The sequence below is a fragment of the Oryx dammah genome, unplaced genomic scaffold (assembly GCF_014754425.2).
Source record: "Oryx dammah isolate SB20612 unplaced genomic scaffold, SCBI_Odam_1.1 HiC_scaffold_28, whole genome shotgun sequence".
In the NCBI taxonomy this organism is placed as follows: Eukaryota; Metazoa; Chordata; class Mammalia; order Artiodactyla; family Bovidae; genus Oryx; species Oryx dammah.
This window is the reverse complement of record NW_024070212.1, coordinates 22,310,964-22,334,144: the sequence shown is the minus strand read 5'-3', so window position 1 is coordinate 22,334,144 and position 23,181 is coordinate 22,310,964. Positions and strand designations below refer to the sequence as shown.

The 23,181-nt window shown below is 48.8% G+C and overlaps 1 protein-coding gene across 1 annotated transcript in view; it reads left to right on the top strand.

Annotated features, from left to right (window-relative positions):
- Nucleotides 1-3,751: 3,751 nt before the first annotated feature.
- Nucleotides 3,752-23,181, top strand: part of PHGDH (phosphoglycerate dehydrogenase) — a 31,245-nt gene continuing 11,815 nt past the window's right edge. Inside the window, exons 1-5 of the mRNA XM_040230922.1 lie at nt 3,752-3,993; nt 9,588-9,739; nt 12,722-12,787; nt 15,953-16,007; nt 16,096-16,194. Coding sequence (XP_040086856.1) covers nt 3,856-3,993; nt 9,588-9,739; nt 12,722-12,787; nt 15,953-16,007; nt 16,096-16,194 — 510 coding nt within the window. The 5' untranslated portion in view covers nt 3,752-3,855. The remainder of the gene's footprint in view (nt 3,994-9,587; nt 9,740-12,721; nt 12,788-15,952; nt 16,008-16,095; nt 16,195-23,181) is intronic.

The window sequence follows — 23,181 nt, the reverse complement described above, 5'->3', positions numbered from 1 at the left end:
GGGTAGACTCCAGGAGTTGGTGACGGATAGGGAGGCCTGGTGTGCTGCAGTCCATGGACTTGCAAAGAGTCGGACATGACTGAGCGACTGAACTGAACTGAACTAACAGTATCAAGGCTCTGGAGAAGGAAGTGGCAACCCACTCGAGTATTCCTGTCTGGAGAATCCCATGGACAGAGGAGCCTGGCAGGCTATGGTCCATGGGGTTGCAAAGAGTCAGACATGATTGAATGACTGAGCATATCAAGGCTCAGCTCAGCCAGCTAATGTAACAGTGTGTGTGCATGTGTGTTAAGTTGTTTCAGTTGTGTCTGACTCTTTTTTAACCCCATGAACTATAGCCCTTCAGACTCCTCTGTCTATGGGATTCTTTAGGCAATAATTACTGGAGTGGGTTGTCGTTTCCTTCTCCAGGGGATCTTTCTGACCCAGAGATCAAACCCCCGTTTCTTATGTCTCCTACATTGGCAAGTGAATTCTTTATCACTAGCACCACCTGGGAAGCCCAATATAACCATATCACTTCTAAAAATTGGCTCAGCACCTCTGTACTACCTATTGAGTCAAATTGAAACCTCTTCTCTGGACAAGACTTTTCACCGCTGGCTCCTCTGTAGTCTTATCTGCTCCTCTGGCACCTCCACAGCCAATACCTCTGGAGTAGCCATTGTGAACATCTTATAATTCTTCACTTCTCTGGGTTTTTGTAAATGTTATTTTTTTTTCCTCTACGTGGAAGCTTCCTATTCTATATATCCTATATGCTTTCAAGATTAGGTGACTGACCATGAGCAGTTTGAAGGCAGAATAAGGTATACTCATCTCTGTATCCTTGGACCTCTTCGGTGCCTGCCTTCAATGAGCATTGAAGCATCAGCTCAGGGGCAACCTTTCTAGAATCTTTCCTGCTGCCCCTAGTTTGTGCTGGGAGGTCTCCTTCTTGCTGTTAAAGCACTTCAGCATATTTCTATTTATTCTTTGAATGCTATACTTTAAGTGTTGTTTTTCTTCTTTTTTAAAATCTATTTTTAATTGGAGGATAATTCCTTTACAATGTTGTGTTGGTGTCTGCTGTACAACAACATGAATTAGCTATGAGTATACTCGTATCACCTCCCTTTTAAGCCTCCCTCCCATGCCCCGTGTCCCACTCCTCTAGGTCATCACAGGGCTTCCCACCAGCTATCTGTTTTACAGAAGGTACTGTATATAGGTCGATGCTACTCTCTTAATTCATCCCACCATCTCTTTCCTCTGCTATGTGTAAATCCATTCTCTATGTCTGTGTTGTTTTCTTTCTTTCTTTTTTTTTTTTTTTCAGGTGAAAGGTGTGTGACTGGTATATCACTGCACTCCAGTGTTAAGCCATGGTACCTGGCACATAGTAGGTGCTTGATAAGTTAAATTTGAATGCAATGTCTTCTGAATCTCCAACATGGAAATCTCCGTGCTAGGCACTATTCAGTTCAGTCGCTCAGTCATGTCCGACTCTTTGCGACCCCATGAATTGCAGCACGCCAGGCCTCCCTGTCCATCACCAACTCCCGGAGTTCACTCAGACTCACGTCTATCGAGTCAGTGATGCCATCCAGCTATCTCATCCTCTGTCGTCCCCTTCTCCTCCTGCCCCCAATCCCTCCCAGCATCACAGTCTTTTCCAATGAGTCAACTCTTCTCATGAGGTGGCCAAAGTACTGGAGTTTCAGCTTTAGCATCATTCCTTCCAAAGAACACCCAGGACTGATCTCCTTTAGGATGGACTGGTTGGATCTCCTTGCAGTCCAAGGGACTGTCAAGAATCTTCTCCAACACCACAGTTCAAAAGTATCAATTCTTTGGTGCTCAGCTTTCTTCATAGTCCAACTCTCACAACCATACATGACCACTGGAAAAACCATAGCCATGACTAGATGGACCCTTGTTGGCAAAGTAATGTCTCTGCTTTTGAATATGCTCTCTAGGTTGGTCATAACTTCCCTTCCAAGGAGTAAGCGTCTTTTAATTTCATGGCTACAATCACCATCTGCAGTGATTTTGGAGCCCCCCAAAATAAAGTCTGCCACTGTTTCCACTGTTTCCCCATCTATTTCCCATGAAGTGATGGGACCGGATGCCATGATCTTAGTTTAGAGGGACATAAAGTTGTGTCTCTGATCCTGGGGGGAGAATGAGACATGAAATGTTCACATATATGTTGTCCAAGGTACTATGAGATAACTTGAAGACAATGCTACAGAAAATTTAAAAGAGGAGCAAGTTTCTGACTTGTTTATGATAAAAATTATTACACACCTTCCTTTCTAACTGGAACTGAACACATCTGTTGACTACTTTCTTAATGGGCTTAGAAGTACCTTTTGTGTGTCCAGTGTGAAAGTAGGTGGCTCATAAATACTAAAGCAAGAAAATAATGCCCAGGTGACAGGTGTGGAAGGGCCTCTGGTTTTGAGTTCAACAGCATCTGAGAAGTTTGACTTGGGGTCAAGGGTTGGGGTTACCCTTGAGATACAGTGGGCTTTAGATTCTACACTGAATGGAAGCAGAGGGTGAGTCCAGGAAACAGTTGAGTTAAAGAGGTAGCCAAAATGGGTGCTTGCCAAGTTGCTTTGTTAGCCTCTGGGGCCAGGTCCACTGTCAGCTCCCAGGGCCTCCAGGGTTGCTGGGCGGAAGAGAAATGAAATACTCAGGAGTGCTGGGATGGGGGAGCAAGAAAACATCCAAACCAGCAAACAGGATAGCCAAATTATCTTCTTTCCTATTTGGTCTAACTTCTGATTTGTGCCTAGGAATTATCTGTCCAAAGCTTCATTACACGAGAATATTGACACTGCATAGTCCTATAGGATAAGGATCTTGCACCCGAGGATTGTGAATAGTGTAGGACAACAGAACATAAAGGTTAAGTGGGCTGGATATAATGAATTCTTTTTTATTTTTATTTTTTTATAATGAATTCTAATTCATCTGTGAGGGTCCCTGACTCTGTTTCTGATCCTAGGTGGTCTTAACAAATCCAAAATAAGATTTTCCAGTATTCTATAAGATAGGGGATGGAAGAGCATGTTTGTTGTAAGGTTTAAACATAAAGGAGATAAGGGCTGGGAAGTGCCTCCTTGGTCAATATATAAATTAGGCCAGACTGACATCTCATTTTCTTCTTTTTCTTCTTTTTTTAAGTAATCAGAGAGGAAGTAGTGGAAGAGGAGGATATTGAACTTGAACAAATATTTTGGCTGGTCCAAATGGACCAGTCCCTTGTTCTTTTTCAAGTTTATAATTTTCATTGTATCATTCATTTGGAATTAATCATGGTTTTGTGAGGTTTCAGAAACAGTTCCCTATTGCTTTTTATTATTTAACTTTCCACATCTCTGTCTTTGGTACTCTGGGATGTTAGCCAACCAGAGGAAAGAGGCTGTCTTTTTGAAATTCGAGCCCCTTCAGCATCCAGCACCTTGCCTTGCACATAGTAGGTGCGTTAATAAATGCTTGTTAAAGAGTTAGGTCCTTAAGAGGAAAGTGAAGAGGAAATATTTCTCTCATGATGAGAGCGAATATTTCTCAACTTATTTCAGATATGAATCAGCTACTCAGCAAAAAACGCTTCTGTCTGCTCACCAGGTATAGAGAAATGCTTTGGCTGAGATTGAGAGACTGTCTCCAGAGGATAATAAAGTGGGAGGAGATCTGAAGACCCAGAACCACCACGAGGGGGCGGAGTCACAGAGAGTTGGAGAGTTTCTGTCCAATTGCGAATCCTGCCCAGTTACTGAAGCCCGCCAGCCGAAGCAGCCGCGTTTCTCTTTAAGTATTTCTGCCCAGGAAAAGCTGCAGATTCCAAGGCCGACTCCAGCAATGGCCTTTGCAGATCTACGGAAAGTGCTTATCAGTGATAGCCTGGACCCTTGCTGCCGGAAGATCCTGCAAGATGGAGGGCTGCAGGTGGTGGAGAAGCAGAACCTGAGCAAAGAGGAGCTGATAGCCGAGCTGCAGGTTAGGCGAGCGTGAGAGGGCTGTGTGGCATCCTCCGTGGACAGTGGTTGACACACTCGGCCCAGGGCGCCCCACCCTCACCTCCTACCTGGTGTCAGTCTTGGGGGTCTCCCAAGTTTGGGGGCTGGGGAAGGTGGAGGGAGAAGGAGGCAGGAACCAACGTCTGCAAGCTGCAGGATGCAAACTTTCCGTTCAGTTTGCAATGGCGTGTTCCACGTTGGAACGTTTCCCGCCAACACTGCGAAGTGCCGGCTGCCCGCGGGATGCCAGCGCGGCTCCCCAGGGCCGTCTCTCCCGCCTCGCGCTGGCGTGCCGGGGGGAGGGGCGCCAAAGTGGCTTCCCTTCTTGGAACTCAGGGATCCGCGAGCCTTCCCTGGCCGGCCCAGCCCTGGCTCGCCCAGCCAAGTCCTGCCTTCCCTGGGGGACGCTGGCGGAGTCCAGCCGGTCGCGTGGCTGCTCCAGCAAGCTCCCCCAGAAGCCGCAGGGAAAGCGGCGGGACTAGGGCAGCAAACGCCATACCGCCTTTAGTCTGATGCAAGACTACGGAGAGTTTTCACCGCCCCTCGGCCGCTTGGGAGCGCTCGGAGGAAGGAGGGGCGGGTGATGGGGGGGGCGCCAGAGATCCCGCGCCGGCCGCGCGGCCGTGACCGCGGCTAGGGCGGTCCAGGCTTAGTCTCCGCCAGCGGTTTCGGCGGATGGCCTCACCTTTGGCCTCGACGCGGCAAGGTATGGCCAGATCCGTGGAGAATCCGATCCCAAATGCTCCCAGGAAACGTGTATTTCTTAGCAAATCTTTCTCAGGAGCGTATCACCGCTTGTCGTGTTATATAATTAGTGCCGTCTACTTCGGATTTTTCTTTACCTTGTTTGTAAAATCTCTGCGAGATTTGGTAGCCTCGTCTAGGCTTATAACATTTATTTTGGGAACTCTTTACTTCCGTTACCGCACTTCTTACTTCTGCACTGCACCCAGCGCCCAGGTGTCTCCACCCCACCCGTCCGGAAGTATCCTCCCTTGCCCCCCAACTCCCACACCTGGCATTGTAGCCTCCTACCAACCTCAGCCAGACTCAGCGCGGATCCACCCCCCATCCTTCCCTCCTCCGAGAGTCCCTTAAATCAAACCACAGAGGTGGCAGCTGTTGCTCTCGCGGTGAGGCAATCACACGGTCTTCCTAACTGCCTTTCTCCTCCTGGGTTTCTCCTTGGAACCCTTGTTGGCTCCGGCCCCATGGTACTGTATACAGCCCCTGTCCTGTACTCAGAGAAGTTTGACTGGTTCCTATCTTCCAGAAGGTTGTCAGCTGGTTAGGGAGCCTGGTTAATAGACTGTGAAGCTAATGACCAGATAACACAGTACTTGAGTGCTAAATGAGACCATCAGAAGCTTAAGCCTCTGCCTGCTCCACTGCCGCTCAAGTGGGGAGGAGAGGGTGATCAGCTGTGACTTGGTGGGGGCCGAGGACTCAAGAGCTGGTCCTTGGAGCACCCTCGGAGTGAGTGGGAGACGGGCACTTCGCTCGTCACCTCCTCCTTTGTGCAGATGGCAGCAGTGGCTTTGGCTCTGGGCAGTGGCCAGAAGGCAGTGTAGTGGTCTCTAGATTCTCACCTCCACCAGACCACCCGGCTGGGAAGTGTGGATGGGACTTCTTGTGGAAATGAAAATCCTGTACCCCGGTAGGGTGGGATGAGGGAGTGGTGAGTGAGTGGAACTGACAAGAATGGGAGCCCTTGGTCACTAGCTGCAGGGTTCCAGGATGTTGGGAGGTTGACTGGGAATTGGGGGCTGGGACACAGAGGATGTTTTAAAGGCACTGCAAACTCCTGGCAGGAAGAGAGGTGTTTGTTGGCTACATTGTTGAGGGATTTGGGCATGCCCCGTTTTCATGTCTGTCTTTGTAGAAAAACACTGTTTGGAATCCAGGTTAGTCTCCTTGGGCCAATGAAAGGACTCCTATCCAAGCTGCTGCTCCTGCTAAGTCGCTTCAGTCAGTCGTGTTTGACTCTGTGTGACCCCATAGACGGCAGCCCACCAGGCTCCCTCGTCCCTGGGATTCTCCAGGCAAAAACACTGGAGTGGGTCCTATCCAGGCTACCTCTTGTTATTCTGAGTGGAGAGGTATCTGGGTTAGCGGCCCCTGGCCTCCCCTGTTTAAACCTTTTACATACCGAAAGAAACTGGAGCAGTTTGCCAGAACCATGCCTGGCCTCCCTTCACACTCCTTGGTATTCTGGGCAGGGACGGTTTGTTCTCTCTCGCTCCGTGGTCAGGAAGTACAGTCATTCTCCAGAACCATGCTTTTCAGACTTGAAGCAAGTCACAGCTCGTTAGTGGGCATTGAAGTCTGTTTAATGGGTCGTGATTAGCATTACAAAGAAAAAAAAAGTAAATATCAGACAGCAATACAGATAGTAAGGCTAAATGTGTTTGTTACCGTGGGTCTTAGACGAAAGTTTGGAAAACACTGGCTTGAAATAATAAAACTTCTTGTTGGAACTCAACAAAACTCTTACTTAGACTGTGTACCCCTCTTCTATCATCTTATACAAATCTCGTAATAAACATTAAGTCTTACCACCTATCAGTGGTTTTAGACTTTGACCATGACCCACAATAGGAAATTCACTTTACACCGTAATTCAGTATACACACACATACGTGTACACGCATACACTCAAGTTTCATGAAAGAACACCTATACAGTATGTGCTGTGTTCTGATATTTTCTTCTATTTCATTAAATAACATTGCTGGTCAGAATCCACTAAATGCAGGCTGGTACTGCATTTAACTTTCTGAGGCACCTTAGTAGTATCTTTATCTCTGAGTTTTAAGAAAGCAAAAGAAGGGAATAAATTTCCAGGCAAGAGTCCATGTTTTCAAAGGCTCTTTTTAAATAGCACGTTTCCAGCCTCTACACTAGGATTTGGTTTGCAAAGGTTACATAGCCATCTACTTAATGAGGATCACATATATCGTGCCAAACAGTACCTACCTGCATTCTCTGTAGCCAGGGGAACATAACCTGGAGACTTTCTTTGGCGTCCCCTCTTACGTAAGTCAGCACATGCTTGTGTGTTTGGTCATTCAGTTGTGAGGCAGGAGCAATGCTGAAATCACCTCCAAGGCGAAGCCTGTCCTCCTTGGGAAAGGAAGCATGTGTGAACTTGAGGAGCATGAATGTGTTTCCACTGCTGAGTTGGCATAGTTTGTCTGAAACAGCCATAAATCCAGCAGAACAGGGTCCTGCTGTTTTCCAACTCTGAGGCCACTGAGGGGCTGGGAGTAGGAAGGCAAACCAAGTGCAGCGAATGCCTGTTCCAGCCAGCTGTCATACACGGATACAGCCCACACAGCAGAGAACAGCAGGCGGCAGAGTGGGTGTGGTGTTGAGACTCCCGTCGCAGGAGTGCCAGAGAGGACCTTGGGATGCTGCAGAAGAAAATTATAACCACAGCAAACTTCTGAGAGGATGTGGGCTGCAGTTTTCAGAAGTAGAGGAGAGGTGGGGAGAGCAGGGAGCCACATCTCAGAGGGATGGCAGGGTCCTGAGACGGGGACGGTGCCTGGGAGTGCAGGCTCTCTCTCAGTAAATGTGTGCAGATTGACTGAATCCTAACTCTTTTTTGGTGGGGGGGGTTGCTCACCACGTGTGGCTTGTGGGATCTTAGTTCCTTGACCAGGTATTGAACCTGGGCTCTTGGCAGTGGAAGTACAGAGTCCTAACCGCTGGACCCCCAGGGAATTCCCTTGAATGAATTAACTGATGCTGTTTGAATGAACAGGAACAGAGGTAGCTGAGGGTGTAAGAGGCCTTGCAAGTTTGTGAACTCTGGCCACAGGGGTGTCCAGATCATGTGGGACCAGTGTCTGCTGAATGAAAGTCTGCAAAGGCAGATTCTCACTTGGGATGGGCGAGCTCTGCCTGTACATCTCAGCTGGTCTGACTGGAGGCTCGTTAGACTTAGTGGCTTCAGAGCAAGCTGGGACACACCCTTGAGGGAAACAGAGAGAGACTGTAGGATAAATCTCCATAAGGGAGATCCTTCCACAGAGAGAGGCTCTGCTTGTTAAAAACTGGTGTTTCCATGTTTGTCCTTGGAGTCTGCAGTGATGGGGTGCACTCCTGGGGAGTCTGTATGCCCTTCTGCAGCTAGACTGCCCTGTGAGAAGATTCCCAGGGTTTGGGGAAGGGCTGGCAGCTTTGGAGAGAGTATTCAAGGAGCATTCTATTTCAGAACCACAGACAGGAAAGGGTGTGAAGTGCTGATGAAGGGTCCTCAATGCAGCTCTCTCTGGTCTGGCAGAGCTCCAGCCAGTGAGCATGCATGAAACATTCACACCTCCAGAGAAGTAGTTTTTCAGCTTTAAAGAATCATCCCAGTGTTGAGAAGCCCTCCAGATCTAAGTAGACTGCAGAGTAAGCATCTTTTCTTCTCTCCCCTCCGTGGAGGGAAAAGAACCCTCTGTTCTCCCTGCATTTAACTTGTCCAGACTTGTTCCTAGGCTCTGGACTTGTGCACAGGAAACACAGAGTGGGCCCTTACCCTGGAAGCCAGATGCCAATAGCCCCTCTTTGTCTTTGGAATCCACGTGGTGGGAAGGGAAGAGAGAAGGTTCTCAGGAGATCCAGCTGGGTGCCCCACTGGGAAAATGCAGGGCGAGTTACAGGCTTCAGATCCAATGTCTATTCCAATGCTCTTGTGTTACTGGAGGAGACCAGGGGTGGTGGTGACATAACTTGGCACAGTGACCCAGTGTGTCATTGGCAGCACGGGGCCTAGAGCCCCAGGCTCCTGGTTCCCAGCTTGCTGCTTATGCAGACGCCCTTGCAGCTTGCTCATCCATCAAACCTGGGACAGCCAGCGTTGGGCAGAGTGTACAATCGCTCTCCAGCTCCATTTCCTGGGCCTTCTTGTTGAGTATTTGGCACAGCATCCTTATTCTGCAGAAGATACCATCAGATGCTGGACAAGCCTAAGGACGATTATCCCCAGGTCTGGCTTAGCCCAGGTAAAATGGCTGTGATGAATCCAGAAAGTCTGATTTCTCACATAGGTTTAGTTTTAGTCTAATAGTGCCTGGTTTTCTGAGCAACTGTGAACCAGCTTAATTGTTTTCTCCCCTTCTCTCTACTGTGGTTTCTATTTTAGGAAATGTTTTTCTTTTAATACTTTGCCTTTTATTAACTTCACTTAGTCATTCAGCCAACCAACATTTATTGAGTGCCTTCTGTGTACCAGGCATAGGGGCTCACAAAGTGGAATCTGATCCCACCTCACCCCTTCAGTAGCTCCATGTCTGATGAAGGAAGTGATGTCCCTTGAGCAGGGCCAGATATCGTGCCAGGGGTTGTACCTATCGTTTCCTCCTCACACACTTGAGGAGGCTGAAGCTCAGAGTCTTAGCTTGTCAGGGCTGGAGCTTGGATTTGAACCCAAGCCTGACTGTTGGTGAAGGCTTTCAGAGGTGTGTGCACATACACATGCCTTTCCTGGCCAGCATCAGCCAGCCTGCAGGGACTCCCACCTTGGTCAGAGAGGCTGTACAGAGACCAACTCTGTGGATCCAGGTGTTTCTTTTTCTGCCTTAGGACTGTGAAGGCCTTATTGTCCGCTCGGCCACCAAGGTGACCTCTGACATCATCAATGCGGCAGAGAAGCTGCAGGTGGTGGGCAGGGCTGGCACGGGCGTGGACAACGTGGATCTGGAGGCCGCGACCAGAAAGGGCATCCTGGTCATGAAGTAAGTCATGGAGGTGGTGGGAGTGAGTGTGGAGACTGACTGCATGGAGGGAGGAGATGCCTGTAGAGTCAGAAGGGGGTCCGAGAGGCTGCCTGCTCCAGGCTGAGAACAGATGGGGTGGGGGCAGGTCGGAGCTCACGGTTTAGTGGTTCCCCAGGTTTCTGACATGGAAGCTGTCTTGTTAATCTCAAAATGCTTCACAAACTCACCCCACAGATGCTTGCACGCCTGCAGCCTGGCTGAGGGATCAGAAGACCCTTCGTGGATTTCCCTCAGTCTCTGCTGCAGCCTGCCCCTCCCCCTCTGTGGTTCCGTATGGAGCCCGGTTCTGCCGGGCTCCACTTGATGGTGGTTCTTATGCTGCAGCACAGCCTTTGCTAGTAGACAGACTTGCCCACTTTTTCTCTTCCTCTCTTCCCCGTGCTCTTCTGGAAAGGGACCCCAGTTTCTCATTCAGACTCCAGGGCCAAGAAAGAAGGGGTCCTCCTCAGAAATGTTTTTTTGCAGAAACTCATGGCAAAGGTCATGGCAGCATGCCAGTGCTAGGCAACCCTTATTTCTGGCACCACTCTAACATAAGATAGAGTGGCAGGGTTATCCCTGCCATCCTCCATTTTTGCTCTTCCTTCGGGAGCCTCATCATCGTCAAGACCTTCCCCTCCCTCCTCTCCACTTCCCTCTGTAGGGTAGGGGTTAACTGACCTGGTTATCAGCCTGAGGTCAGTATCCAACAGAAGCGATGTTAACCGGTAGCATGCTCCGGGCTTCCCAAGTGACTCACTGGTAAAGAATCCACCTGCCAATGCAGGAGACGTGGCTTCCATCCCTGGGTTAGGAAGATCCCCAGGAGGAGGAAATGGCAACCCACTCCAATATTCTTGCCTGGAAAATCCAATGGACAGAGGAACCTGGAGGGCTACAGTCTATGGGATCACAAAGAGTTGGACAGGACTGAGTGACCGAGAACACACATGCAACCCATCCTTCAGTCTTGCCCTGGATCCAGAAGCACCAGCCCCCTGGCCCCAGCACCCCCTCCCATATCCTGTGTATTAGCTGCAGGTGACAGGAAGCCAGGTGTTCTTAGAAAGACAGATTCTAAGAATCCTTTTATCTTGACTTTTTCGTTTTTTAAAAATAGAGTCTCTTGACCTTTTTTCTTTTTATAACCTTCATTTCCAGAGAAGAAAAGACCAGTAGAGGGCATAAAGGGTAAACGTGTGTTAATATTCTAAAAACAGTAAGGAAAATCCTTCAAGAAAAGAAAAATAGTTTCATGGATTTTATCTCTGTCTTCCTTTCTGCAAGATGGGTAGAATCAACATTGCCCTTTGATTTATCATTTGAGGAAGATTTCTCAGTGCAAAACTTGTGGAGAAATAGGAGAAGCCCAACAGGAGGAGATAAAAATATTAGCTTTGTTCCTAATAAAAGCCAGGTTGGGCAACTTGATAAAAGTCTGTGGTCAAAGGGCCACCCTCTGCCTCTGTCACAGGTACAGATGTGTGACGCTAACACCACAGTGTAAATCAACTGTACTCCAATAAAATAAAAGCTTGATGGCATGGAGCAGCAGAGATTTATGCTTTTTGTAGGCAGGTGGATCCTGAAATAAGAGGAGTCAGATAAGGGCTGAGCCACACACGTTTCTCCCCATCTAATGAGATGCGTCTCTGCCTCAGGAGAAGTAAGTCTGGGTAGAGAGAGGCCAGGTGTGTTTCTCGAACGGGGGTCCCTCTGCAGGAAAACATAAAGCCGGGGCGAAATGGTTTTCTTCCAACTTTGGGTTTTCGGGCAGGAGTACCTCACAGAACTCTGGGCTGGTGGCATGGGGTTGGGGGTTTGCATTAAGAACAAGTACGCTCAAAATGTTGGAGAGAATGTAGAAAGAAGGGAGCACTTAGACACTGTTGGTGGGGATGTAAGTTGGTGCAGCCACAGTGGAGAACAATAAGGATCTTCCTCAAAAACTAAACATAGGCCTACCACATCACCCAGCAATCTCACTCCTAGGTATATTGGGGGAAAAAAAAACACGCTAATTTGAAAAGATACATGTACCCCAGTGCTCATAGCAGCATTATTTCGGTTGTCAAGATGCAGAAGCAACCTAAGTGTCCGTGGACAGATGAATGGATAAAGATGTGAGATATGTATATATATGCACACACACACAAACACAATGTAATGCTGTTGCTTAGTCTCTTAAGTCGTTTCTGACTCTTTGTGACCCCATGGACTATAGCCCACCAGGCTCCTGTGTCCATGGGATTCTCTAGGCAAGCATACAGGAATGGGTTGCCACTTCTTACTCCAGGGGATCTTCCCAACCCAGGGATTGAACCCATGTCTTCTGCATTGGCAGGTGGATTCTCTACCACTGAGCCTTTCTGGGAAGCCCATATAATAGAATATTAGCCATAAAAAGAATGAAATTTTGCCATTGGTAGCAGCCTGGATGATTTTGGAGGGCATTAGGAAATAAATCAGAAAGAGAAAGACAAATATTGTGTGATGTCACCATGTAAGGAATCTAAAACATATACCAAACTAGTGAATATAACAGAAAAGAAACAGACTCATTGATACAGAGAATAATCTAGTGGTTACCAGTGGGAGGGAGGGGTAACATAGGGGTATGGAGTTAAGATGTACAAACTATTAGGTATAAAATAATCTACAAGGATATATTGTACAACATGGAGAGTAGCGACAGTATTTTATAATAGGTATAAACGGAGTGTAACCTTTAAAAATTGTAAATCACTATATTGTACACGTTTAACTTATATTGTGTATCAGCTATACTTCAAATTTTTAAAATGTAAAGAAATAACCCGTAAAGCTAAACAAGAGAAATAAAGAACTGGTAAACTCATGGAGCAGGAGAGCAAGCTCGGGGTACACTGGAGGCTTTCCACAGGGACAGGAGTGGGAATCCTGGTCTGGCTGACAGATGACCCCCCTCTTTTCCATGCATAGTACCCCCAATGGAAACAGCCTCAGTGCTGCGGAGCTCACCTGTGGAATGATCATGTGTCTCGCCAGGTAAGTGAGTCCCTAACTTCTGAGGAGAGTTACTACTCTCTGTGGTCTGTCAGTTGTTACGACTCCCTAAGCAAACTGACCCAGAGAAACTTAGGAACACTTCAGCCTGGTGATGTGCAGGCTGCTAAAAACCTTCAAGGCTGTCAGTCCTCGGCTGATCACTCATCATCCTGGTTCTCACGTTCATTACCTGGGAGCAGGCCCATTGAGAAAATAAATACGTGGGTGATCTTCTCTTTCTCCTTACTCACTTCCACTCTCCACACACATCCCCTGTGCCAGTCACAGTGGTAGGTGTCCACACACACACGAAGCCTTCTCTGATCCTGAAGCCTCACAAATGCTGTTTCTGCTGCCTGGGTATCTGTCCCTGCCATTTCTTTCTTTAATCCTTAAAACTGTTCTTCAAGGTTAAGCTCGAGTGTTAATTCATCCAAAAAGCTCTCTCTAAGATTCCCCAGCCAGGCCGATTCTCCTGGGGCTTGTCTCTGTCACTGTCCTTGCAGATCTATATGAAGGGAATGGAATAGAAAGCTTCCCGGGGATCCCTGGGACCATGACCTGTGGGTTCTTAACCCAAGAGATCTCAAAGGGTCAAATCTCTTAAAGAGAGGGGACAGCCTAGGACCAATGACTGTACACGAGTCTTACTGTGTTGGGTGGTAAAGTGACTGAGCTCCCGCTGTTGAACAGGTGGTAGGTCACTGGGAAGAACAGGGGGCCAGTGGATGGGCAGAAAGATGCTCTGGGTCCCTTCGCAGGTCCATGGATCCTTAAACAGGGAACCCAGGCAGCCAGGACCCCTTACTTCTCTACTCAGGGGGCCTGAAACCTTCTGGGCCTGAGAAATGATTCTTTCCCCTCCTCAAGACCTGGGAGAGGGTCTGAGGGCATTCACCTTTGCTCTAACTCTTCCCCAAGATTTCTACCTGAGATCGTAGGTCTTCACTGATACTCGCCTGTCAGTGAAGAAGAGAAGAGGTTGGAAAAAGGAAGGAATAGGGAGAATTGCCCAGCAGAAGGGACCCGGTCCGGAAGGGACCCTGCGCTGGCTGTTTGGATCTCCCAGAACATCTAGAGACGTACTGAGGCCTGATGCCCTGGTGTCACGTGTGCTATTAAATTCAGTGGTGTGTGTTTGTGTGTGTTTTTGAGGGATGAGAGAAGGATCCCAGTGCAGCTTTCTATTTCTCTCACAATTTTTTTTTGGAGGTGATGTTCCCTTGGGAGTCAGGAATAGTTTTCCTCCTATTCCACAACCAGCTTTACTTAAAGGAGTTGGCAAAGCGGTATGACTTAGGTTCCCAACCACTCATCATGACCTCAGTCATCACCAGTCTCATAACTCACTGTGCGCTGGTTTAATCAGTATGCTTTCCCAGCCAGGCAGCAGCAGAAGGGGTGGGGGGTCGGTGGACAGTGAAGCTGAGAGCGCTGGGCAGTGTGGGTGGAGAGCAGGCCGGGATGGGCCTTGCGCTGGGGAACTTTAACTAGATGCCCGGTCCTGAGGAACTGGAGAAGAACACGGACATGGAAAGACAGGAGAATGCAACAAAGGTAGACTTCACTGTTCACCTGTTTTCCTTCCTAAGTCAGGTCGGCCTCCATTGAATTCTCGGGAGGTCTTCTGCCCACTTGTGGCCCTCCTCACACTGGCCTGCTGAGGACCCCACGGTGTTAAAACCTGGGAAGACACCGTGGCCAGCTGGGTGCAGCACCCAGAGGGCGGGTGTGGGCGTTTCCTGCACCCGATGGTGCCGCACGCATACCTCAGATGGCACCGTGCAGCCAGGTGGGCAGAGATCGGGAGGTGAGAGGACAGAGGAGGCCGATGGGGGCTCTGTCTCACTCGGGCAGGTTTGATCAGTCTGGCTTTGCTTCCTCGAGGCGAGTCATTGTCCTCAGTGAAGTGAGGACTTTGTCCTTCTTGCAGTGAGGCCTGATGGGCCAGAGCAGTGAGATGGGGCTGCTTCCGTGAGCTCTGTTGAGTTTGCCCATGAGTTCATGGGGCTGTGACAGCAAGGCGGGTTCTCCGTCAGCCTCATCCTCAGATGAAAGTCTGTGCCTGGTAACGTGTAGACAGGAAAAAAAGCTTTGAATCGGAACTCAGGGAAGTGGAAATACAGGAACGGTTATCTTGGAATCTCTGTTTTCTCTCTCGCATATGCAGACAAGCACACACCGCTGAATTTTACGGCCAGCAGGAAAGCCTGCATTGAAGTACTTAGGAGGCTGACTGGTGGGGATGCCTTCCTTGGGTTTGAATTCATTCTGCTACTTCTGGCTGAGTGATGCTGGGCAAGGTGTTTAACCCCCAGTGCCTGCAATCTCCCCCCAACTCTCCCCCCAACCCCAGCCATGCAGTTACTGTGAGCATCAAATGAGCTGATATTTAAACATTGCTTCTTATCTCCTCCTTTCTCACTTCTGGAAGAGCCTGGAGGACCATGATCCACATAACATATCTTGCCTCTGATTTCTCACATCGCCCTAATTTCCTTTGTCCCCTCTGGAAAACACATGGAGAATCAGACCTCCATGCTGGCTGATAGGAGGGGATAGGCTGTGGAGTGTGTGTCTGGGGTGTGTGTGTGTGTGTGTGTGTGTGTGGTGCGAGACAGGAGGTCCTATGGTTGTTGGAAGTGTCCAGACTACAGCACCTGCTCACCCCAGTGGAGTTGAACTCTCAAGGGATAATAAGTATTCAGCTATCCCCTGATATAGTGGAAGATGTCATAGCTTGTAGCTCTGAATGAAATAAGAAAATGGAAATCTTTGTGCTTCTGGAACATTTGGTGGTGTTAAAACCCCCCAATACACCCATTTCATTATCTCTACAAATGCTGGAGGATTAGCTTTTGCTTTTTATATGCCTGGAGTCACTGAGGGCAGTATTCAAGCAGCTGAGATAGACTCAGAACCTCCTCCCCGACATTTGGCTGGAGACAATCCCAGGGCTCCAAGTCAGGTCTTGTCAAGGGATCCTCCTGCTATAGCCCTTTGTCCGTCCTCGGTATTTCTGAACCTGAGCCCCCAGACCTAGCTTGAGCTTGTCTTCATCAGGGGATGCCCGGCAGATGTAGTGGCCGTGCAGCCTTCACACTGCGCCTCCTTCCTGGGCTAGTGGGGTCTGCGTGGGCCTGCTGAATGTGTCTGTCCTTGCAGGCAGATTCCTCAGGCGGCGGCATCTATGAAGAATGGCAAGTGGGACCGGAAGAAGGTAAGCGGCTGGCCTTGCCTCACCCTGCCTGGCTCGGTGTCCACAGTCTACTGCAGGCGCTGACTTCAGCTTCTTTGCCTGTTTGCAGTTCATGGGAACCGAGCTGAATGGAAAGGTCCTAGGAATTCTTGGCCTGGGCAGAATTGGGAGAGAAGTGGCCACCCGGATGCAGTCCTTTGGGATGAAGGTAAGAGGTCGCCAGGCCTCTTTGATGTGGGGCTTCCTGTGGCAATTTTGGAAGAGGCCGCTTTGCTTGAGAGAAGCTGAAGCTTTGTCCTAGGAAAATCTGATGCCCTCTTTTGAGCCCCTGAGTAAATGGGTGGTAAAGCCAGGGAGGGAGGGGACATGGGCCCACTGACCTAGACCCTTGAACTCAGCATCTGGGAATACTTGGTGGAGATCCTCCAGCTCTGGGATGAGTAATTGCCCTGAGGTGAAGCAGAGTGGAGTCTTATCCTGCCTGTCCTTTCCTCCCCTTCTGTGAGGGCCTTCTTGTTTTGCTGCTTCTGTCTCCTGTGATAATTCAGAAAACAGGAGCAAACTTGTAACCTTGCAGCAGAGCCACTGCTGTCCATCTTTTAGCTCCCCTCCGTAGTCCAGAAGAGGTTGAAAAGTGCTTGCCTATACACTGTGAGGGACTTCCCTGGTGGCTCAGATGGTAAAGAATCTGCCTGCAGTGCCAGAGACCCGGGTTCAATCCCTGGGGCAGGAAAATCCCCTGGAGAAGGGAATGGCAACCCACTCCAGTATTCTTGCCTGGAAAATCCCATGGACAGAGGAGCCTGGCAGGCTACAGTCCAGGGGGTCACAAAGAGTTGGACATGACCGAGCAACTCACACTTCCGCTTTCATACACTGTGAAAAGATCGTAGAGCCCACAGTGGCTGGGAAAACCCACCCATTGCTCAGGAATCTTCCCTGACCCCACCGCCCACAGAGGCTCTGTCTTATCCTGTGCTTGCAGCTCAGTAGTTCTTCTGGTTGAGGGAGAGCTGTCATCAGAAGCAGTGCCGCTCCCCAGCCCCCACCCCGGGACCCATCCAGAAGACCGTGCCAAAGGAGAGGAGACCCACTGGTGCCCAAGTGGGCGAGAGAGGTGTGGCAGCTGGATGGGCCGTTGGGCACCTCCGTGTTTACTGTGGCTGTGGACAGAGGGATTGTGGGTTCAAACTACAGCCAGGAAACATTAAGGAAGATGGTTTTGAAAATCAGATTATTTCAGGTCTAGAAACATTTACATAAAGCTGTATGGAATCTTCTCTTTTTTCCCTTGCTCCTTCCTTTCTGTATGTCCTTCTCACTTTGCATTAGAAGAGACCTTATAGATTAACCCTTAATTTTATATCAACCTCTGAATTTTGTAAGTTTTTGCTAAGGGCTCATAGCAAATGGATGGTGAACAAGGACCAGTTGGGCATCCCTTTGTACCACAATCTGCATCTTCTCTGCTTATCATATTCTCTACTTACTGTATCGACTGACGTCAGCCAGACATCTCCGCTAAGCTTTAGCACCAGGAAGGAGAGGTACCTTTTTCTGGCCCCCTATGAGAGGGGACATGGCCCAGTAGGATGCATTGATCATGGAAGCAGACCAAAGCCATGTCCTTTGTGCAAGCCACAGGGAGCACTCTCTCCTTTTAGCTTATTTGTGAGGGCTCAGGGTAAAGGTTCAGCTCCTGAAAAATTCTGATCATCTAAAAGCAGGGGTCAGGGGTTCAGTAAAACTCAGGGCACATGTAGCCAAACACGTGAGTGCTTCACTGATGATGTGGTGACTTTGGGACAGTTGCCAGACCCAGCGGTCATTCTATCACGTGTGCTCGCCTCCCGTAGGGCACCACGGTACACTGGGCTCTTCTAGCTTGGCAACACTCATTGTCAAGGACGTGAGACGTTTGTGGTGATTTTAGCCAGACCAAAAGCCCTACCCTGTTTCCTGAATAATTGAAGTGATTGATAAGCTTGTCCGTCCTTTTGGCGTGCACACGTGCTCAGTCGCTCAGTTGCATTGGACTGTTTCTGACCCCATGGACTGTAGCTCACCAGACTCCTCTGTCCATGGGATTTCTCAGGCAAGAATACTGGAGAGGGTTGCCATTTCCTCCTCTATAGGATCTTCCCTACCCAGGGATAGAACCCCACCTTGGCAGATGGATTCTTTACCACTGAACCACCTGTGAAGCCATCTTGTTTCCTGAATAATTGAAGTGATTGGTAAGCCTGTCTGTTCCTTTGGCAGCACTCAGCTACTTAACTGCAGCCCCGGCTGCTTCCTAGAGGCACAGAGGGATACAGGACCTTGAGTATCAGCAGCAGACATGACTGAGATGGCTCAGCTCAGAGATGTCTGGACCCTGCATATGAGCGCTCATCTGTGTCTCTGGGCATAGCACATACCACATGCCCACGTGCTCTGTCCCCAGCACGGTTTTGAGGGTGTGGGTACTTTTTTTGTGTTGCAAAATATATCTGCTTCTCTGGGGGCTTCTTCTGTCCAGATGTCTCTGGAGGGTCACTAGACTGTTTTGCTTCTGGTACATGTTCTTTGTAAACCTGAAACACACCTTGGAATGTACCCCCCCACCCCACATACACCCCAGCCCCTCAGGAGCAGCCTGGCTCTGGTTCTTTCCCACTGGCCCAAAGTAGCCTCTTTTTGTACTCAACTGCTCACTTTGATCCAGCTCCCTAACAGGTTTCTGGGTCTGACACATTTTGAATCATATTTCAGTGCAGAGAAATTACTGACCTGCATCATCTGAACCTTGGTTGATGTTTGAGCAGTTGCGGAGAGCAAGATTTTCTAAAGGCCAAGGAAGGAAGATTCTCGAACAAATTGTTAAAGAGATGATTTATCAGCATCCAGGCAGGATGAGTGTTTACTAAACACAAGTTGTTTCTAACTAGTCTTGGTCTCTCTTTGGAAATCAGTAGTAAACTGGTAATATCATGGAACACCCTAGATGTATATGTCTTGACTATTTAAAATTATAATCATGTAATAAGTAAATGCATTCTCATAAAAATTGAAATTTAGATAAAGGTCTCCTAGATGACCATCCCAATCCGAGTTTCCTCAGGTAGCATCAGTTTGATATATGTCATCTCGGACTTTTTCTATGTGTTTACATGGAATACAGGTTTCTGGGATATAGGTACAGTTCTGTACCTATAGAGGAGTTTTAGCCTAGAGACAGTAGAATGTTGTGCATGTTTTTAAGATAAAAACGTATATTTTGGAATAAATAGATTTACTGTATTTTTAAACTGTTGCATGGGATTCCTTTTAAGGGATAAATTGCTTTTATTTGGCAATTACCTCAATGATGAACATTTTAGATCTTTTGTAGAATGTGGACTTTAGCAAGCGTTGGTGAGGTCTTTCATGATACCTTTGAGATTAAGATGGAGATCATGAGCTTGGTGCAGAGGGTTTAGTAACTGGCTGAAGGATGTATTCATCTCAGTCTGCAGGGCTCTGCCTTGCTCCCCATGCCCATCCACAGCCTGGATGATGTGCCATTTGTGGATGACAGGAAGCAGAGGGAAGTAATTAGTACTTAAAAGTTCAGACTGAGGTCCTAAGAGGCATAGGAAGTCTAGAATAGTTGGGCATCTTAATAGGAAATTTAACTGGAATACATGTCAGTGCCCCCATATGAGGCCCCAGAGCAAGTAGAGTTGGGTGTAGAAGTGTTTATAAAGGCTTTTCCAGGAGAGGAGGCCTTTAGTTGACAACAGTGCAGTGTGATTAATTGTGACATGGTTGATAGAAAAGGTTCTGTGACTCTCGGCAGCATTGAAAGAAGATGACTTTCAGAACAAGGGGGTGACATTCTTCATGCTCTGTACCGATCAACTCCTGTTGTGAGTATTTGAGCAGTCCAAGACCCCATGTTCTGCAAGACTGTGAAACTTGGGAGATAGGGTGATAGCAGGGGAGCCCACACATCTGTGCTTCCTAAGAAAGGGTGGGATCTCTGAGCTCGTCAAGAGATGGGAGTCATAGAGGAGGCCTTGAAATAGCCAAAGGGAAGTCGTATAGATGAATCATGCTTTCTGAGAAGTAGATCCAGAAAGGAGTACTAGAGTGCAGGCTGGAGAGGCAGGGTTACAGACAGAGCTGGCCTCAGTGGAATAAGTGATCTCAGGAGAGAGTGAGTCCCCATCACTGCAGATACACTTGCAAGACCAGATAACTATCTGGCCAGCAAGTGAAGAGGGGATGTAAACACAGACACAGATGCCCTTTGAGCGCTCACATCTCTGAGTACACATCACCCCAGTGGGCTACCAGTTTCTTTAAACTGTGAAGGGCCCTGGCCTTGAGTTCACTGTGTGATCATAGGTCATGGTGCCAAATTTTTAAGGACTGAGTTTGTTACAGTAACTTGGGAGAACAAGCTAAAGACATAAAGATGGGACTGCCCTTGAGGTCCAGTGGTTAAGATTTCACCTTTCAATCCAGGGGTTGCAGGTTCCATCCCTGGTTGGGAAGCTAAGATCCCACTTGCCTTTTGGCCAAAGAACCAAAACTGAAAACAGAAACAGTATTGTAATAAATTGAATAAAGGCTTTAAAAATGTTCCATATCAAAAGATCTTTTTTAAAAAAGGACATAGAGTGGACCACGAGGCGTGGGAGACCCTGAGCTGTTCTGATTGGGCCAGCTCGAGCAGAACAGTAAAGCCTGTAGGTGTTATTTTTATCATCCTCTTCTCTCCCAGCACTGAGGTCTTACCCTGTTCCTGGTCTGTCACCAGGCTGTTAACCACTAATCAGGCTGGTGTGTGTGCGCTCAGTCACATTCGACTCTGTGCGACCCCAAGGACCGTAGCCCGCCAGGCTTCTCTGTCCATGGGATTCTCCAGGCAAGAATGCTGGAGTGGGTTGCCATGCCCTCCTCAAGCTAATCTTCCCAACCCAGGGATCGAACCCAGGTCTCTATGTCTCCTGCATTGGCAAGCAGGTTCTTCACCACTAGTGCCATCTGGGAAGCCCAATTAGGCTGTTAATGGGATGACTGTTATCTGACTGTCTCTAGGGTATCAGGATTTAAGACCTGACCCCCTCATGCCACACGAGCTGTAAGGAGAGACCTTCTTGTGCTCAGATGCTGGGGGTGGACCATCCCTTTTCCTCCTTCCCTTTGTGACTGTCTTATCACTTAGGGAAGGGGAAGCTTAGCCAGGGAGCTTAGCCAGTGGCTTCCCAACAGCACGTGGTGTATGAGTGGGGATGCGTGAGGGAAGAGCCCATCTATGCCAGCACAGGCCTAGAAGGAGGCTTGGAGGCCCTCAGAGCAGCTGCTGACATGCTTGAGCCATAGGTACAGGTGTGGGTTTCTGGACAAATCTGGCAGCCCGCAGCTGCTGGTGTTCTGAATCACTTGAGTCTTAACACACTAATTTTCTTGTCCTCAGTAATATTGCTGGATAACAGATTATAACTCTGGAGGCTCAACTCATTCAAGCTGGCCTGTCCCCTGGGATGGCTTAACAGGCCCCAGCCAATCAGGAGCTGAGCCTTAGGCTCAGTCGTTTTTTTTAGATGGTCCTGTGGGGGGGGGGGGGGGGGGGGGGGGGGGGGGGAGCACGGACAGAGAAGGCCGGGCGGCAAACTCTTGAATGCCCTGGGGCTGTGGAAGGAGGCTGTGTGGGAGGGGCACCTTGGGCACCTTTCTTACCAGGTTTTCGGTGAGGAGCAGACTAGCATCTCTTAACAGTTTCTTTGTGGCCAGTATTGTGATGAGTCTGACATTAGCCCAAAGGGAGGGATGTTTAACTTGAGGCTCCAGCTGTCATCAATTCCTTTGGGTCTTGCCAATATTTACTGAGTTAGTTAGACAAGGCTGTGGATTGAAGGCAGGAGAAGGGGATGACAGAGGATGAGATGGTTGGATGGCATCACTAACTACATGGACATGAGTTTGAGCAAGCTCTGGGAGTTGGTGATGGACAGGGAAGCCTGGCGTGCTGCAGTCCGTGGGGTCACAAAGAGCTGGACACGACTGAGCGACTGAACTGAACTGAATATTTACTGAGATCTGCTGTGTTAGATATCATGCCTACAGTGACCCTCTAGAGTCAATATTATTATCCCAGTTTACAAATAAGTAAACTGAGGCCCAGGAAGGTTCTGTGAAATGCTTAAGATAATAGGATGAGTAAGGGGTGGAGTCCAGCTCAGACTCTGGGCCTCTTGGGTAGCAGTCTGGTGCTCTTTGCCCAGCACCACCACCAACGCCGTCCTTCCTGCTGGTTCCTGTGGGTAAATCAGTCCCTGCACCATGTCCCTGTGCTCAGTCATTCACACAGCAGGCAGCTCCCATCTCAGTCTGGTACCTGCAGTTCTTTCTGCCCCAGAGCAGTGGTTTTCAGATTCTTCCCAGAGCCTCAAGTGTAGACACATAGTAAGGATGTGGAGGGGCTTCCCTAGTGGCTCAGTGATAAAGAATCCGCCGATAATGCAGGAGACACAGGAGACACGGGTTTGATCCCTGGGCTGGGAAGATCCCCTGGAGAAGGGCATGGCAGCCCACTCCAGCATTCTTGCCTGGAGAATCTCATGGACAGAGGAGCCTGGGGGCTACAGTCCATGGGCTCACAAAAAGTCGGACACAATTGAGCGACTTAGCATGCGCACATATACTCAAGGACGTGGAGTGTGGGCCCAGGGAGAGAGCAGGTGGTAGGGCTTCTGGGCCTTCACCTCTGTGGTTTTGGATTGATCTGGTTTTATATTATCATTATTATTATTATTATTGACTGTGCTGGGTTTTGTTGCTGTGCAGGGGTTTTCTCTAGTTGCCATGCACAGACTTCTCATGCTAGTGGCTTCTCATACAGAGCTCTAGGCTCTCAGCCTTCAGTAGTTGCAGCCCGTGGGCTCAGTAGTTGTAGCTCATGGGCTTAGTTGCCCCATGGCATGGGGGATCTTCCCGGACCAGGGATTGAACCTGTGTCCCCAGCATTGGCAGGTGGATTCTTAACCTCTGGACCACCAGGGAGGTCCTGATATGGTTTTATATTGAGTTTGTGTTTAAGATTTCATTGTGTGGTGGGGGGTAGAGTGGCAATGCTAAACTCAAAGATTGGCTCTGGGATAGAGAAAGGGCACATAACCATTAGGCTCCTCTGTTGGAGCCCTTTTATACCTTGAAAGCCTCCCTG